Source organism: Nelusetta ayraudi, unplaced genomic scaffold (assembly GCF_046127955.1).
Source record: "Nelusetta ayraudi isolate G7.1 ecotype Tasmania unplaced genomic scaffold, CSIRO-AGI_Nayr_v1 ptg000071l, whole genome shotgun sequence".
Lineage (NCBI taxonomy): Eukaryota > Metazoa > Chordata > Actinopteri > Tetraodontiformes > Monacanthidae > Nelusetta > Nelusetta ayraudi.
The window spans coordinates 4,895,822-4,914,336 of NW_027466121.1; the positions used below are offsets into that span (position 1 = coordinate 4,895,822).

Genomic DNA, 18,515 nt, shown 5'->3' on the forward strand with positions numbered 1-18,515 from the left:
TTTAGCCAGGTATATTTGTGCTTATCTTTTTGAATTGTATTTTGTTTGAATTCTATTGGATTTAGGTCTCTTTCTTATGCACATTGAAATATCGAAGCATTACTGTCATGATTGTCTTAATGTTTTTACACCTTGAAATATAAGATTTTTGACTTGACGACTGGGTTATGAAGTTTTTTTAACCAACACATGAGTTTTGTGGTCAGAACTTCAAAAGGGGAAGAAAAAAAAACACAAAACGGTGATAACCCATTGCCACACAAAAAACAACAACATTGTGTAATCTTATCAAACAACCACCCACACCAGAACAATGTTTGCAACATTTTGTACTTTAATATTTTCTCAAAAACAGACAACTATTTTTTTCACATTTTTACACTAAAAGGAAATAGAACACCTTTGATAGCATAAAGAAAAGATATGTAGAAAAGTATTAAAGTTTTGTTTTTTTGGATGTCTCATTTTAATGTGAGTAGCTGCTTCTGTTAATTGAAATGTCAAAAATGTTTATGAATTACTAGCAGACACAATGAAAACAGTGAGCCCTGAAGAGCGTATTAGCCTAATGTATACAGCTATAGCTAGTGTTACCTGCAAGACAACTGAGAGAGAGAGGAATAGCCCATCTTTTGATATCATCCTTTCAAAATTTGTCATCATTGACTTGAACAAAATAAAAACTGACATACAACCAACTCATGTATTTCCACACAATCTGCAAGCAAACACTTGTTTTTTTTTTTTTTTACTAAAAAATATTGGAGTTACCGTAACTTTAAAAAAAAAAAAAGTTCTGGAAGACACAGCTCTGCAAGGGTCTTTAGCGTTTACTACACTGCAAAATACATAGCGCAGAAGTGCATCGTTGATGTTTGGGTAGTTGTTATGATTGAGACCAAACCTACTCTAATGACTCACACAGTACTCCCAAAAATAAGATTTCTCATGACATTTATTCAAATAAACAATACAGTTTATATTTTTGCTAGGATAAAATAATAAGTCTGAACACATAAGAAGCATACGGGAGAGAATTCCCTCAAAGTTCTGAAACTGGATTAAAGGATGTGTTTTTAATGAAAGCTGACACTTTGGTGTCATCTTCTGGCTTGCATCGGTGCCTGTTGCGTTCGCGTCCCCTCCGGGCAATCAAAGGGACGACCGCCGACGCTGCAGAGGAACCAACGAGCATTTTACAAGCAAGAGAGACGACTGGAGCAACCACCACATTAAACAATGAGAGAAGAAGAAAATAAAAACCTCGACGATTCCACCCCCCCCTCCCCGCCCCCGCCCCCGTTTAGATCCATGTGCGAAAAAGTACAGTCGGTTAACGCGATAATAGCACAACAGTGTTATACACCATTCCTATAAAATAATCAGGAGTTTGCTCACTGCTCATCTCCTGCCTCCGGGATCGCCGAGGTCCACTTGGTGTGGCTTTTTGCAATTTTCAGTCAAGGTAGGAGATCTCATTACAGTGGCGCGCCCAATATCATTTCCCTCCCTACCCCCCCCGTGTCATCCCAGCACTTCCTGCGAGAGCGATGCAAATGCGCGACCCCATCTTCTGACAACAATCCAGCCAAATTAGCAGCACTCCAGAGCTGTGCCGTTTAGTACATTCGATTACCCTCATTCAACCCCAAGGTGCAAGCTGAGCTTTGAGATTGCTACCTCAAGCTGTATTAAGAGAGAGAGAGAGAGAGAGAGAGAAAGAAAAAAAAAGGGGAGTGAATGTCACTCAGTTTGGCTCTTGAAAACAAAACAAAACCAAAAAAAAAAAGCTATACGTTTTATATGTTAAACATCTCTAAAAAACAAATCACTGGGTAAAATAGAGGGATGTTGGGTTAAAGAATTTTAATATATATATTTTTTGCCCCCATTCAATGTTTGTTTGTTTCTTTTTTCTTTTTTTTTTAATAAAGTCCTGTCTCTGACCCCCTTGCAACTTCTGCCATATTCTTTTGATTAGTCACTGTTTAGAGTCGCTGATGAGGTGTATCTTGCATACTACTCTAAAACAAACTCTTGGGATGGTGGCAGGGTGGGTGGATGCCTTATTGCCACGGACCGCCACACACTCACACACAACATGGCAAAGGAACACCCTTTTTTTTCAAAACTGCTAAGTATTTCAAAATTATGCAAACAACGTGCCACTCTTGCTGTTTTACTTCCATGCATATGGACTATTTACAAATTGAAAAATACAGAATTTCTATTTTGTTCTTGTGGAGCCCCACCCCCCCCCCCCAAACCCGCCTCCGAACCCCCCCCGAAATGTCTTTGCCCCCCTTGCAATCAGCCTTTCGACATTCTGCCACATATTGCAAACAAGGCCAGGACAATTAAAGCTGTGTCGAAAAACATTTTCACACAAATGGGTAAACAAAAGTCAACATTAAAACAAACAAACAAACAAACAAACAAAAAAAAAGATTCACAAGCCAAAAAACAAACAAACAAAAAGAAAACAAACGTAGGAAAAGATCGCTTAGGAGAGATGTTACAATACGAGCCAAAAGGATGTATTTGTTTAAGATGGGTTTTCTGCTTTCTGAAGATTCCACTCACTTGCTAACAATACTGTAGTACACTTTCATTACTCTACCTTTTATTTAAATATAATTTATTTTGAAGATTTTGTTAAACAAATCCGGGAAAAAATGATGCAAAAGTGGTTGGTTTGTCAAAAGAGAGGCGGCAGAAGGCCCGTGCTGCCCTGTTTTAATTGCATCAGCGCTCTAGTTTGTCAAGATACTCAAGAGTCCATTGCATTGGGATGTGTCCTCAATCCTCAATGTACTCCCACAGGTCCTTCTCATAGCCTTCATGCACGTGCTGTAGCAGCACTCTTCGCCTGCTCTCACAGTATCTGCAACGACACAAAATTTTTTTTTTTTTTTTTTCAACGTCGAGCACGACATTCCAACAGACGCACGCCGCACAACGCACGTGCACTTTCACCCACCTGTATTTATCTTGTACTTTCTGCTTGATGTCCTGCAAGGAATCCTGGGAAATGTCTCGCTCTAGGTAGCCTGAGAGCACCTCAGTGGCTTTCTCCACGTCCGCCTGGTTGTTCTGATCAATGAAAAAGGTCCCATTATTTTTAGCCACAGTGCAGAAAGAGAAGGACAGTCGGTCGGTCGCGTCGTGCCTGGATTGTCGCTTCACAAGAAGGGTCATGTTGTTGCTTAGGTTTAACTCGACCACCGCTAAGGTAATTTATTTTAATCTTGAGCCTTTGTCACAGAAACTTATGAAAACAATCTGAATGCGATGTGAACGTTCTGCATCCAAACTGAAAACTGGAAAACAACAGAAAGTCCCTGGGATTCCACAAACAGGGGGGTGTTATAGTGAAGGCGCAGGTGCATGAAATCTCCTTGAATGTCATTTGCATTGTGCTGCAGAATGAATGACCAAATAAATATTGAGGTCACGGTGACCGATGAGGGAGAAATCTCCTCAGACTACAAGGAGTCTTGGGAGAGCCCCTGAGAGTCCTCCTTAAATAAAGGGTGTGTGTGTGTGTGTGTGTGTGTGTGGGGGGGGGGGGGTTACTACAGGGAGACTGGGGTAAATAATAAAATAATTACCCAATAGTGGAAAATAAGGATTCAGCATAAACTAAAAGGGGAGGTGGAGGGGTGGAAAGCTGTGTTCCTCAGGTCTCATGGTGCCGTCTTGTATTTTATACAACAAACACCTGCTTGACCTGGAAACCAGCTGACTCAACTCCTCCTTGACTAAAAGCACAAGTTCCTCTGAGACTAATGGACTACTTTGAATTTACACTTGGTTTGATTGACTGCACGTCATCAATGACAGGAGCTTTAATAAGTCAACACATACACGAATCACACCAAACACTCAAAGTTTAGGATTAATGAAATGTTATGGCTCATCCACCAAAAAGTGGATGAGCGAACAGGAACAGGAACCATATAGTATATTCACTATAAATAACAGTGCTAGTTCCTGGGGGTGGGGCGTTTGAAGAGGGGATGTTTGTCTGTGCGCACTGGCTGACACCTTCTGGTTACAACTATAAACCATGGAAAGCATGTTGCCATGTTATTAATTAGACGACATTACTGTTGATTTTTTTTTTTGTTGGGCAAATTAAGAATTATTTCATTCATGTCACAATTGTCCAAAAACATTGTTGAGTTTCTGCTAAGATGACCAACACGGAACATGACCAGCTTTCGTTCAACCTTTCCGATAGGCTACTGCTACGCCCAAAGTCAAAGACTGAGTACCAGTAGTGACATAAGAGAAAATAAGAGTAGCAAAAAAGCAAAACAAAACAAAAAGCCGTGCATGTATGTAAAGACAGAGAGAGGTTGAGGTTGGAACTGCCAGGCCGAAGCCCAGGAGAAAGACCAAAGAGTGGAAAATGGTGGTGTGATGGTGTGAGGGACGAGGGTGCAGATGATGAGGTTAGATGCAGGCAGATGATTTCCGTGGCCACCCGTGAAGGAAAAAAAGGCCAAAAAGACACCGAAGAAAAACACATCAACATACCTCAAAAATGATGGACTGGTTGTTCTTCTTGAGGTAGAAGGCAAAGACGTAAGTGAACATGAGCGTGGAGCGGCACTGGCACAGCACGTCCACGGCCTTCTTCAGAAACTGCACCTCGATCCAGGACATGTTGTGCTGTTGCATCTCCTCCATCTTCTGCTTGACCTGAGCGTAGAGCTTGTGCTCGAAGCGCAGGCTCTGCATGTGGTTCATGTAGCGGTTGCAGTAGAACAGGTACCTCTGCAGGGCAGCCCTGGAGCGCTGCAGAGACAGCAGGGGGGTGGGGGGGGACTGGGCGTTAAGACGTGAGTATCACAGATCAAGACTGTCCCGCCTGCCGGCACTTCCAGGAAATGAACAACTGTTGATGATGCTGATAGTGACAGGAAACAAACTGGCAACAATGAAACTTGGCGAAGCGGACCTTGATTAGCAAGGTGGCTCATCAGAGCTGTGTGTCTAGTAGTGCCACATCTGGACTTAATGTTCATTCTGCAGGACTCTTGCATTTTTTTATCACTGCGCGGCCTTCCGGTGAACCACTCCGTGGGCACTGGAGGTGACGCACGAATGACTGCTGCACTCCTCTTCGGACACTGCGATCTCGCTGAAGATCTGGAAGCCATAAAGAACCCCACTCTGGGTGACAGACGCACTCTCGCCCGCAAATCACGGTTGGGAGTCGAGCTCTCCAACGCTCCCAACGGCTCGACTGTGAGCAGAGACTGGGGCCAATTGGAACCAGAGCCAGTTTTATGGTGTTTATCTTCCCAGCAGGACATTCCACAGGACTGATTCTCATCACCGGATCTTACCACGCAACTCAACATCACACAATGCCAAGACTCTAAGTTCCCTTCCACAAAGACGCAAATAAATGCACACCGAGTCTGACGTTGTTTGACTGGGTAATTAAGGTGTGGTTCAAATCCCTGCGTGTCGCCAAGAACTCCCTAATATCTGTGTTCGTGCACAGGGAAGTGATCATGATGCACAAATCCCTCAAAGTGTTCCTGAGATGTTGAGACAAACACACAATAGTGGACAGACAGCTTGACAAATCTGAATTTAGCCGTTGTCAGCGCAGGTGCTGTAGTAGGCAATTTCACACTGTAGTGTCGGCAATGAATTCCACTGAATGGATCCATTGTGTCGCAGGGTTATTACGTCATTCAAGCTGCGACTTGTGTGGAGCACACAGAGCGCTCGCTCCCTCTCTCTCTCTCCCTCCCTCAATCTCTATTGATCTGGCAGCATGGAGTACAGTGACAGTGCGGACTGTGGAGCATTGTAATATTATTTGAACCGCGGGGGAGGCAGAGAGACCAGTTTGACCCAAGTCGGCAAAGGTTTGGGAGCATTTTGAAATATGCTGCCTCCCCGGTTGCTGCTGGTGTTCGACTCGTTGTCCAACTTGACAAGCGCGAATAGTTCATTGAACTTACGTTCGCTCCTTAATGACGGTGGTAAAGCAGTTAGTGAGAGAGTTTGAGTGTGCGTCTGTCAGTACAGTGCATCACATTAGAATGTAGTGTGTATAATGTTAAAACGAATCCTGTGAAATTTTCTGATTTTTTTCTTTCTTTATTTTTATTTTTTTATCGTTTCAACTCAGCTCATTGCAGCTTATTAGCTAAGGTCCAGATGTCACGGTCGATGTCTGGAGATATTCTGAAGATCCCAGCAAAACCCAAAGACTGGAAGTCCCTTTCCTGCGGTGTAACAATGTCAAATGTATGTAAAAAGGAGGATTATTTCTTACCTCTTGAGCATCTCTAGCTGCCTTTGCGTCATCTTCGTTGTAACGATTGCAGTTGTACCTGAAAAGTGAAACACAAACATCACATTGGTTTGCATATTTTCATTTTTCTAAGTAGTAGTACACACTCAAGAATTTTAATGATTTTTTTAAAATTGGTTAATGACACAGAAATTAAGTTTTAAAAAAAAATGGATTTGACCAAATTTGACATAAAGAAAATAAATAAATAAACAAACAAATAAATACCATGCAGAGCCATGAGGTTCCCATGGACCAAGGCAGACCCAGCAGAACTCAGCTTTACAGTTTTGGTTCCGACAGACCATGTGGTTGCAGCCACCGTCTTTCTCAATAGTGACGTGGCATTTTGGACACTCCTGTCACAGTAAAAAAACAGAGTAAAACAAAAAGTTCATTTTCAGATCACACAAACGGATAAAAGAAAACATGATGTAGTCTAACGCACAGAAAAGCCCAATACCTTAGTGTTTGCTGCAATCCAGTTCGAAGTTTCACTATCATCATCACATTTCTTGATCCATTTCCTCAGCCACTATACAAGACAAAAAATCATATCGTTTTGATAGGGAAACTATTGGAAACTCTTTATATTGTATAATAGGTCAGTAGGTAAGTGTTGATCGTATTGGTTTGTTACATGGATTGCCTACCTTACACTTAACAGGGTCATGCCAATTCTCTCCACAGTTGAAGCTGCACACGGCAGAAGAATTCATTCATCAGAACTCATTTATTTTTTTAATAATTTCCAATGATTCACACTCGACACAAATCATTCGTCATCGAAAATGAAGCGGCTCTTACCAGAACTGACGGCCACACTTGCACCTCACTGGTTTGGCATCAGGATATTGGACCTTGACAACATGATGACAGTCCGGTGCTGGACACCACTTTAACAATCGGTTGCACTGAAAGGAGCGACGACAAGACAGAACATCAGCTCATGGCATCGTGGACGCTGGTCGTTCCAAATAAAGCATGCTAGATTAGTGTCATCGATCATTGATTCCAAATTACAATTTAAAAAAAAAAAGCATTGAGAAGACAGAAATTCTTACCTCTACAAAACTATTTGTAATTAAATGCTGGTACTTTAACTTCACTTTAGAATCAGTTATGAGGCGCCTATTAAAGAAGTGAAAACGTTAATTACATTTCAGTGTATTAAATGGGTCATTTTGATAACAACACGTTTCCATAACACTTTACATGCAAGAATACATCATAATGAATACAATTAAATATTTTCTTTAACAAATAATGCAGAAAGTATTTACAGGGTTACACACAGGGGACCTTCGACCCCTAAGTCATGTAAAACTGCCAAGCAAACTGCTACAATATGGACCTAATAATAACATATCCGCATGGGGAGGAATTGTTTCTGCAGCCGACCAGATCAGGATTATGCCTCCTACTGGCTCCTCAATTCAGAATCTGGGTTAAGACAATTAGGTTCAGCTTAACGGCTGGAGACAACCGATTAGTCTTGCTTTCAAACAGGAAGTAGAAACCCAAGCGACGATAAGCTGCATAATCAAATATGTATGGAAGCATATATCAATGTAGGGCTGCACTAAAAAGAGGTTTAGGATCTTCTACTGTGTTTGTTCCAGCAGCAACCACGTCCTCAGGGCCAAGTTGTGACGACGTCAATAACTCACACTTCCTGGATGCGAATGCTAAGAAGTCAGGTTGTGCAGTAACAAAGCATCCTGGATCACGCAAATAAAAAAAAGCAACTCTTCCTGATTGTCGTTTTGAATTCTGTGCTATGTAAAATGCACATTTTTCACAAGACAAAAAAAGCATCTTCTTCAGACAAACGCTTGCGTGTGTCTGCACTGAGGCTGTGCACATACTGCAGGCACCCCACAGGTGATGAACAAAAGCAATAATGTCCATGTTTCTATTTTATAATAAAAATTCATTTCTGGTTGGTGTCCAGGATACCACAGTGTTGCCATATCAGATTATCTTCCAACATTAAAGACGGGAGTCTGGGCTTCTCTCCTTCGGCTGCTGCCCCCGTGACCCGACCCAGGGAAGCAGGACAGCGAGTTTGTAATAGATAAGCATGCAGTTATTTTGGCAGCTGCCAATGTTGCTGGGGACCCGACTGTAGGTCGTCATGGTGGATATGGATTTCACGTTGCCAGGCCGAGAGTGCAACTCATGCATCAGAGCTCCGCAGAACTCTTGCCCGCACCCCAGCTGCAGCCAATCTGTTTGAAACCGCTGAGAAAGGGAGGTCAAAATCCCTCTGAATGCTGTTGGCCTAATCTATCAAGTCTAATGTAAATGTCTCGTTGACCATTTAAAGTGATTTATTGGGTCTGCTGACAAATGTCAATAAAAAATTCAACTGAAAGCTCAAAGACAAAGCAGCAGTTTGTCCTTCAAGTGCGGCCTCGTCAATTTTCCTCACTGATCACTCGGGAATCCAGCTGTGGCCGTCCTTGTCCTTCAACTATATAAAAGCGCACAAATGCAGATCAAAATTTCAAATTAGACAATTTCATCCCATTAGGATCTGATAGTCAGCCAGTGGTCACACACGTTCATGACAAATACCAGACTGAGACCGATGCAGTGAAGGAGATTGCTCAGGGTTCAAGAATATCTGGATGTCTTTTGAAAAAGATTGTGCAGCTTCAAACCCAATGGTCAATGAACAAGCACCCCTGACAAATGTGTGTGGTTGAGAAATTGAAATTTAGTCCCACGCAAATACTCACATGACTGTGTTGTCATCAACCAAAATGTCACAACTATGAGCGGGGCACGAAATGGTCTGAGAAGGAAAGAAAAGAAGGCAGAGCATCAGCCAGAGAACAATCCAAACCCCCACAGTGACCCGACGCCTTTGGAAACATTAGTGTGTACCTGTCCCATTCCCTCCTCTATGATTTTAGTTGTCAGGTAGTCTCCCCAGCATTGCATGCAGAACTTGTGTCCACATTCTAATCCTGTGAAGTACTGTTGGGGAAGCAGAGAGTTAGAAGATAAAGCATCATCTCACAGATGTGAGCAGATGATTGAGAGTACCGTCAACACAGAAGAATATTTTTTTTTTCTAAAAAAAAAATGTACAGGTTTCTGTAAAAAGGTTTCATTATAGCATGGACCTCGGCTAAAATGAAACCGGATCATTTTCTGAAAACTACTGCACGGTGTACAGTGACACACGACACCTTAACAACGATTAAAGCCCTGCGTCACAACGATTTCATCATCACCATGAGTCAAGGACAACTGTCCTATTAAATGACCAAGTGCAGCAGGAACCCGTAAGCAGACGGCACTGGGCTCGTAAACATAGCGCCTGCAGGTGGACAAAGGGGACTTACAGAGTTCGGGAAGTTTAAATAGCAGATCTGACATGGCATGTCTTGCGACGATGACCTGGTGTTGATTGGAGGACGGATCCGAGGCTTCTTACTAGGGTTTATAACGTGGCACTCGGAGAAGAGCTTGTCAAGGTTGCCATCGAAATACCTGCAGGAGGACAAAAAATAGTGGTTGGATTTTTGATTTGGTAGCTCAGAAATACAAAACTTATAAAAACAGACGTTACCTTTCCATAAGTTTCTCTTTATCCCAGTTGAAGTGACTGAGAAGGATGCGTGTTATTGTTGCAGGGTTCTGGAGAAACAAGGGAAAAAAAAAGTATAAATAGAGCACTACTATAGAGCTACTCTACACTGTTCAGTACATTTCTGATGACATGACTTATGTTTATTTGTGTCAAGTGTTCAGCAAGTGAGCATTTTAATGGCAGGCAAAAGCAGTCCAGACTAAATATTTTCCTCTTTCTGGAGACTTGCACAGCAGATCAGACGGTGCTCTGGCACACCTCTGATGAGACGCTGCATACCAAGGCCGGCTGTCAGGGATAAAAAATTGGCCAAGCTGAAATCAGACTTCAAACTGAAATCAGGTCACTTTTGCTGTGTCTCAATTCAGGTTCTGCACCCTTGAGACCGAGTGTCCTCCGTCTGAAGGAAGCGTTCTTAGAGTTCCCAGCCTAGAAGGACGGACCAAACCCGGCCTCCCCGGTAACCACTCGGGATGGTCTAGCCTTGGGCGTATTTCCTCGTTTCGTCACCGCCGTTCCCTCCGGCTGGCCAACCCCGGAAGTGACGTTTTTATAGCATCAAGCTAACCATTGGTTCGCCATCTAACGATGCCGTTGGATGATCAAATAAATAAAATCCTACGTTAAAAACTGGATACTTTATGTGAAACTTCAATATTTAGATTTATATGTCGTGTCTTAACCAGTGCATGCTGCTAATTTCAGCTGACTTCCCAGGATCCCACGATGTGGTGCATCCTTGGAATCGGCTAAAACGAGTGCGTATTTCCGAGTGCGCATTTTGAGCATCCTAAGCACCCTCGGGAATTGGGACAAGCCTTTGCGCAGTGCAATGACGCAACTTAATTTCAAAATGCGTACTTCAAGGATGCAGAACCTGAATTGAGACACAGCAAGAGAGTCAATCAGGTCACTTTATCTGACCCAACTACCTTGACGTTAGTAGTTGACTTTGTGGTGCTGAGTCAATCTCTCATTTGCACTGAAACTCTGATATTTAGTTGAAGTCACTGTTGTAAAAGAACATGTTGTATGTCTGTGAAAGTGTCAAAGAAACATTCAATATGACCATGGGTTTGAAGATAACAGACAAAAAGCAGAACAAACAACCAAAAATTAATAACATTTCATGAAAATGAATGTCTGTCAACAAGCCCTTCAACAACAACAACAAAAATATCACCAGAACTTTTAGTCCAGACACTGTCCTTGTCAGGTGAGAGAAAAGAAATTAACAGCCTCTGCCACCGTCTGCATTTTAATTACAGCATAGACGATACAGAACAGGGTATTGATGTATAGCGGGGTTTGGCAGATATGCAGAATTAAAACATTAATTTCTAGAGAGTAAGAGAGAGAGAGAGAGAGAGAGAGAGAGAGAGAGAGAGAGAGAGAGAGAGAGAGAGAGAGAGAGAGAGAGAGAGAGAGATTGTGTTGGGTGTCTTCAACTACTCTTCCAAAAGCATAACAATACATTAAAACACAATTTACTTGCTGCACTGCAAAGTTTTCCCAACTCGAAGACCTAGACTTTGCTGATGACCTTGCTGTTCTCTCCTCCAATTACACCCACTTGCAGGAGAAAACTGACAGACTCACCCAGTATGCCAAACAAACAGGGCTGAACATCAATGGCTCCAAAACACAAGTGATGTGCATTAATTCCACTCCTAACGCACCAATCATTGTGAATGGAGAAACCGTCGACTACGTCGAAGATTTCACCTGCCTGGGCAGTCTTGTCAGCAAAAACAACGCAACAAAGAAGGATATCAGAGCAAGGCTAGGGAAGGCTCACGGGGTTTTTGCAAGGCTCCATTCTATCTGGAAGTCGAAGCAGTACAGCCTCAGAACAAAGGTCAGACTGTACAACAGCAACGTTAAATCGGTGCTGACGTATGGCTCGGAATGCTGGCGAGTGACAGTACTTGCCATCCGCTGCCTGCGTAAAATCTGCCGCATCTTCTGGCCTGAGAAGATCTCAAATAGAGAGTTGCACAGGATGACCAGGTGTTCCAGTATTGGGTCAGAAATCAAACGCCGCCGTTTACGATGGCTGGGACATGTGCTTCGAATGCCCCAGGATCGAATCCCAAAGGTTGCACTTAGATGGACCCCAGCAGGGAAAAGGAGTCAAGGTCGACCCAAAACCACCTGGCGGCGAAACATGACAGCTGAGCTTAAGGAGATGAACCTTACATGGGGCGAGGCACAACATGTAGCACAAGACAGGTCTCGATGGAGGCAGATCGTCGAAGCCTTATGTCCCACTTGGGACGAAGAGGATTAAGTAAGTAAGTAACTGCAAAGTTGAAGTCGTATGCTCACAGACAGTTTCCAAATTGACACGCAGGTATTTATTGTAAAATACAAAAGTCAAGCGTTCTAAATTTAGACACTTGTTCTGAAGTCTCCAACAGCAGCATCTGAGAAAACATATGCGTGTCTAAAGTGAAGCAATAAATAATAATGAGCCATAACAAGCAACACAAAATGAAATCTGATTAATATGAGTCAATTTATTATAACCCTGAGGATCAGAATCTGAGACCATGTAGCCAATTATGCAATAACGATCACCTGCAACAAATTAGGAAGTTTGAATGATGCAAGTAATGTTTTACAATTTTGCTTGTGTTATCTGCCAATATAATATTGTTGATATGTATTGAGGATGGAGCTCGTGGATTTACAACAAATAAATGCCCCCAGAGGTATAAAAGCAAAGTGATAGCTGCAGCCCAGGTGAGGCTCAACCAGCTCAGCTGCCTGATGGCTGCACCATGAACACGTCTTCCAGCAGTCAGCAGACACGAGCACAACTACGTGACTCAACACGACACAAGGCAACATCAATTACGCGACACCGACCGCTCTCCTTCACGACCCCTCCAGGTTTCATTGTGCTGCTGGACTTGGCACACGGCAGGTTAACCCAGAGTTGGAAACTCAAAGGAGCCCAGATTTAAAGAGGAAAAAAGCTCGAGTAACTTTAAGAGCTACTTTCCTTTGCATGGATGTGCCTATTCTTCATTCCTACTTGTGAAATAAATATATGAGTTGGTTTTTGGTCACTCAGGTAAATATAATCTTTTAAGTGCTGATGTAGTTCAAATGAACCAGAAGTAACAAAGCCTTGAGGATTAAAGATAAAGACATCTTCAAATAACAAAAGAAGAAAACCCAATACTGCCTTTACAATTACAATTCTGAATTTGCCTATAACTCATTCCTTTAACATTTTAAGTATGAAATACTCTTGGTATTGACAACAAACATTTTACTCTACAAATTAATATGTGACATTAAAGGTCCTGTGTGCAAAATTTGGCTTGATTTAGGATTTTTATTTTAGTAAAATTATTAACCATAACCTAACGATTAACCATAAAAAAAAAAAAAAATGCCATCGATTCATACGTGCAGCGCTCTAGTTTCTCAATGTCGACGATTCCGTCACATTTTTTCCGTTCAGGACATCAGCTGCCAGAAAAGAAGCGTTCCTAATTTCTCCTGCAGCATTTTCATTCGCGACACCAACTGCACAAAAACAAGAGCTCCTGAATGACTTTGCATCAAAATACCACGTGATGCAGAACAGCCAAAGACGGGGTCAGGTGGGGAAAAACATCTAACTGCGTGAAAAGCGCCGCCTTACCGACAACGTGAATGCGTGAAATGCTTTGAAAGGAAGACTTGTACGGCTGACAAGTCTTGTTGGCTGTTGTTGGCTGTACAACAAAACGTATCAGTCCACGGTGAGAACAAAATAGAGCCCAAGGTCCACGGATCACATTCCGTGGTCTGGAAGTTTTTTTGGTTTCAGAGAAGACGACAAAAGTCAGAAGAAGGTTACATGCAGAGAGAGATTCGACTTCGTAGCACAACCTCAAACATCACCACGGAGCAAATTTTGACAAAGTTATGAGGAGTCACTCAAGCCGGAAAATGTTGACCGACTTGTGTTCTTAGCAAAGAATCTCTAACCAGTTTGCTGCAGAAAAAAAGGACCATGTTTGATTCTATTGCTGTGTACAGTTAAGAAGCATTGTCTACTGTCTGATGGTGCAGTTACGACTTGACAGCCGGAGTTGATGCGCCAATGAATCTTGCATGAAACACTATGATGTTTTTGTTCTGTTCTTTTGTTACAGACAATAAGGGTAATAAATATTTGTTTTGGGGGGAAAAAATTGTGAGAGAAACGTGATCTCGAAATGAATGCGAGTGCCGTTCAGTCCTGGGTAAAAGCTTAACATACTGCACATAAATACATTAAGAAAAGTGCATACTAGCAGTACAAATTAAGTCATTTAAAAGAATATACATCGAGCACAGGTCTTGCTCCTAGTTAGCTGCCATCTTGCACCGCCATATTTTAAGGAAGCCCGCCTGAAAAACAGACTTAGTAGAGATTTAAAGACTGATTTGAAGTTATTTTATGTGCACTACTGTATGAAACAAAAATTAGTCACTTTTAAGAGTTCTATGAAAAGAAAGTCACAGTTTAAGCAGGTAATACGAAACTCCCCAACTTCCAATCGATTATGATACTAACATGGTAAAAATGGTAAATGCATTTGAGGATATGTTATCAAACGCATCATCACACAAAAGGGCTCAGAGAGAGGACAAGGCATGAGCAAGATCTTTAGCAATTACAACTGTTTACACCACATAAGAAAATAATGAAATATAGGACAATGGAAATTATAATGCAACATGTACAGAACATGGTATGGGAATATGTAATATTGCAAGGCAAGAACAAGAAGCAAACCACCAAAACTGATTTTTGTGACAGACAGTGACAATACAATGACTTACACAGAGGTCATTATTCAATCACATAGTTGTTTCAAACTGGATGAATATGAACCATACTGACTAAAGTTCAGCTTTGGGGTTCAGGGCTGTGAAAGTCAAATTCAAGTCAGTAAGCAAGACTTTATATTTCTAAGAAAGAACATGCAACACGCATATATGTTTTAGACGGGACAATGCTTTTGTAGGGGCTGTAGAACCTCGTGGCAAAGCAGTTCAGTGGAACCAACTTAACTGCTATTTTTAGAAGGATCACTATGTCACTCTGCGGCTGCAACACCCGCGATGCTGCACTTCAATTTTTATTCCTTTCAATTAGGATTCACTTGTGGGTGGCGCAATGACACACAAATTCACTTCGTGTTTAAGATATAAATAAAATATATGCGTATGTCGACTGCTCTTAAAGACGCCATACGATTTTATTAGTAGGCTAGTTACATGAAAGGAAATGGGGCCCGAGTTGCCGATAAGGGACCGAGCTACGACGAGTCTGCCCCGATATCTATTTTCATTTGTCATTACCTAACATTAAACGAGTTCTGTAAGTTATCGTTCGTTTGTGTTATTCGCTTTAACGAACTGATTCAAAAATACAAAGATGAAATACAACCAAATTGTTAAACAAGGTACCTAGCATACAGTAAGCTAAGTAACTCGATGACCAAGCCTTTCCCAATTCAACAAAACGCCAAGCTCCGTGTCGTTTTACATAAGCTACAACCTTGAGGTGACATTTTTATCATTCACATAATACAACTGCCGTTTTGTAGTAGTTGGCAGTTGTCTGTTTCGAGAACGAGAACGACAGCCTATACAGTTACTTTTTCTGGGGTGCTCGGCTAAGCTAACATTAGCTTGGCGAACGTTGCTGCCAACTTCTCAAAGGGATGGGGCTACTTCCTGGAATAAAACACATCTGAACTACTACACTCACCGCCACGATTTAAGTTAGAAGCGGCTTAAATCTTTTTCAGTTTAAAAAGTTGACCTGTATGACGTATAAAAGAAAAATGACAGGGCAAATCCTATCACTGTTGAGAAACTACCAACTTGCCAGCAACTAAACTACTCCACGGTGGCTAACGGCTAAGCTAAAATCCAAGGCCTGTTTACGCTTGAAGCCAAACCTGAACCTGGTCATTTTTTGACACTGACATGACAAAATACATACCTGTATGACCTCATTGACCTCCCGAATACACTCCACCATATGCTGGAGAATCTGCTCCGCGGTCAAAACCTCAAAACGGTAATCTTCTTCCTCCTCCTCGCCGGGACCGTGGCCACCTCCGCCAGTCTCTCCACAGTCATCCCGCTCTCCACCGGCCACCACGGGATCGACCAACTCCACTTCTCCGAGCTCCAGGTTGTCCTCGGGCTCCTCTTCGGCGCTATCCTCGCTACATTCCTCCTCTTCGTCGTCGTACTCATAGTTGTAACCTTCGTCTGAGTCCATTCCTAGGGGTGTTATCAACTTGTGACAAGCACACCTAAACGTCTACAGGGTGTGAAATATGGAATAAGGAATAATACGAAAAGCCCAAATTGGCGGTGTCCGTGTTTTAGCTCCAGCGAAAATAACAACAAAACGTCGCCGCCGCCGCTGCTGCTAAGCCAACAAAGAGACACAGCGTCAACAACTGACGCCGGTGTTACGTCGTTTTCTCCAAGGCTTCCAAAAAATTGCGTGCCCCTCGCAGAGGCGTGCACGGCCAAAACCGGAAGCGAAATAAAAATAATAATAAAAAATCAAAACACGACTTCTCATTCCCATCTCGTTAATTGGTCGGAGGGAAAACCCCAATCAAATAATAAAAGTGATATATAATATAAAAATAATATTTTATATTAAAACTTGCAAAATGCTCTATACCATGTCTTGTTTATTGAATATATGAATGGTTTTTTTTTTTTATTACGTCTTAAAACTCATTTTATTTACACAGCCAAAGCGTCAGATGAATCTAAATGTAGATTAAAAACTTTGGGTCAACAAATGCCTTGATATTGTGTTCAATTCCGAGTCATCATAAGGGCGTTGTTTCTGAAAAATGTGATGTCGTCATGTTATCGCTATCGACATCACAACATTCCTCCTACCACAGCGACAGTGTATTGTGCTTAAATTACAAGACAATACAAAAGATAAGCAAGATTACGATTCCCCCCCTTACCCTTTTCTCCTTCTAGAATGTAGAAGTTCCTCCGAGGAATTCTCAAACATGCGAGGGAAAAAACAGAACGTAGAGAAGTTGGTCCTAAGAAGCACCATACTTCTGATTTAAAATGGTGGATTTCTGATTTAATAAACTCGGAATTTTGACTTTAATCTCAGAATTTTGAGAAGATTCGGGGCTTGAATACCAAGATAATAAATAATGCCACGTGTGGTAACCCCCAATCATAACCTTTTGCATCCTGCAAATATGTAATTAAGCGTCAACAAAACAGTTTCACATAATGCAGCGTGCTTGCAGACACCTTGACCGCACTCTGAACGAGCGTGATGGGACAAAGATGACATAGATGACTCTGCAGATTATTTTATAATCAAGAAAATACAATTGCTAAGGTGTTCACAATATCTTAACAAGCAGCATAAGTTGTGGACGCTGGATATTTAATTGCATTAAGCAACCGAATATATCTCTTGCTCAATTAAATCCCGCAAAAACAAAACAAAAAAAACGACGGTGTTTTGAGACAGGCGTCCCAAGTCGTCATTTGGTCATTTCCGCTTTAGCAGTGTGCGCGTTACCGCGAAGCGTACCCGATTCTTAGCCAGCGGCATAATACGGCATAACACATATTTTACGTCACAGGAACTGCACGGGGAAAAATGTCAAAGAAAATGTTGAAGTTGTAAGACAGTTTTCTTCCCTTTTGAAAATATCTAGAAATATATTAAAAAATATATTTATAAGTATTTCACAAATTAAAAGATGAGCAAATGTCCAAACAACAGAAAGGTAAACTGGCCAGAGTTTTGGGTGATTTATAAAGAATCAGAATATATCAGAATGAGCACCCCGCCTCAAGCTTCCCTTATAGATTCAGGACCTTATCTGGAAAAAATTAAGTACAATCTGAGGGGGGCACCCAGGAAATTTTATTCTGATGTGGTTTTAGGATTGAGTACATGGCTAAATTGAAGAGACAACAGGCCTAACCTCCGCTAATTGTAGCCGAAGGAAGAAGGATGTGTTATTGATTATTTGTTGTTGTTATTCTTCTACGTGGGTGTATATATGTGTACAGCAAAAGTGTTTTGTGACATTGTGTTTTTGTTTCTGGAAGAGTATAATAAGCTTTATTTTTTTGTTGTACATTGTTCTTTCAGTAAAATCAATGAAAAGAACATATATCAGAATTTGTTATTCATTCTGTCACTCATTTAATGGAGAACTGTATGTGAAACATGAAAGAGGAGGAAGGACATAAATAAGACAAGGACTGTATGAGCTTCGCCAAGATGGTAAGTTCATTTGAGAGGGTTTTTCCCTTTAGGCACCATCATTAAAATTGTCAGGATTTATTCAATATTATAATTTCAGAGACACAAAAAATATGCCCAGCAACAAGTCGTGTAATTATTTTTATTTATTAATTTATTTTTAATAATATCCCCTACCATGCAGATTTAAAACAATAAATAAAATATGGACATTAATCATATCATCAAACACATTAGACATTCAGTATGTGCACACTTATATGCCTTTTAAAATGTTGACACATAGAGAAGTAATATTTAGAAAACAT

At 41.5% G+C, this 18,515-nt stretch overlaps 1 protein-coding gene across 2 annotated transcripts; it reads right to left on the reverse strand.

The window, feature by feature from the left end:
* Positions 1–937: 937 nt before the first annotated feature.
* Positions 938–17,031, reverse strand: arih1 (ariadne ubiquitin-conjugating enzyme E2 binding protein homolog 1 (Drosophila)). Of its 2 annotated transcripts, none has more exons than XM_076042839.1 (15): positions 16,928–17,031; positions 15,925–16,251; positions 9,906–9,973; positions 9,679–9,826; positions 9,215–9,307; positions 9,067–9,122; positions 7,387–7,453; positions 7,130–7,236; positions 6,976–7,018; positions 6,786–6,857; positions 6,551–6,681; positions 6,305–6,362; positions 4,543–4,803; positions 2,981–3,093; positions 938–2,884 (listed from the first exon to the last, which is right to left on the reverse strand). In XM_076042839.1, the coding sequence occupies exons 2-15, from the start codon at positions 16,207–16,209 to the stop codon at positions 2,800–2,802; spliced, it is 1,587 nt and encodes a 528-aa protein (XP_075898954.1). In that variant the 5' UTR covers positions 16,210–16,251; positions 16,928–17,031; the 3' UTR covers positions 938–2,799. The 2 variants fall into 2 exon arrangements, with proteins under 2 accessions (XP_075898954.1, XP_075898955.1); XM_076042840.1 differs by having other exon boundaries at positions 15,925–16,211; positions 16,928–17,024.
* Positions 17,032–18,515: the final 1,484 nt, after the last annotated feature.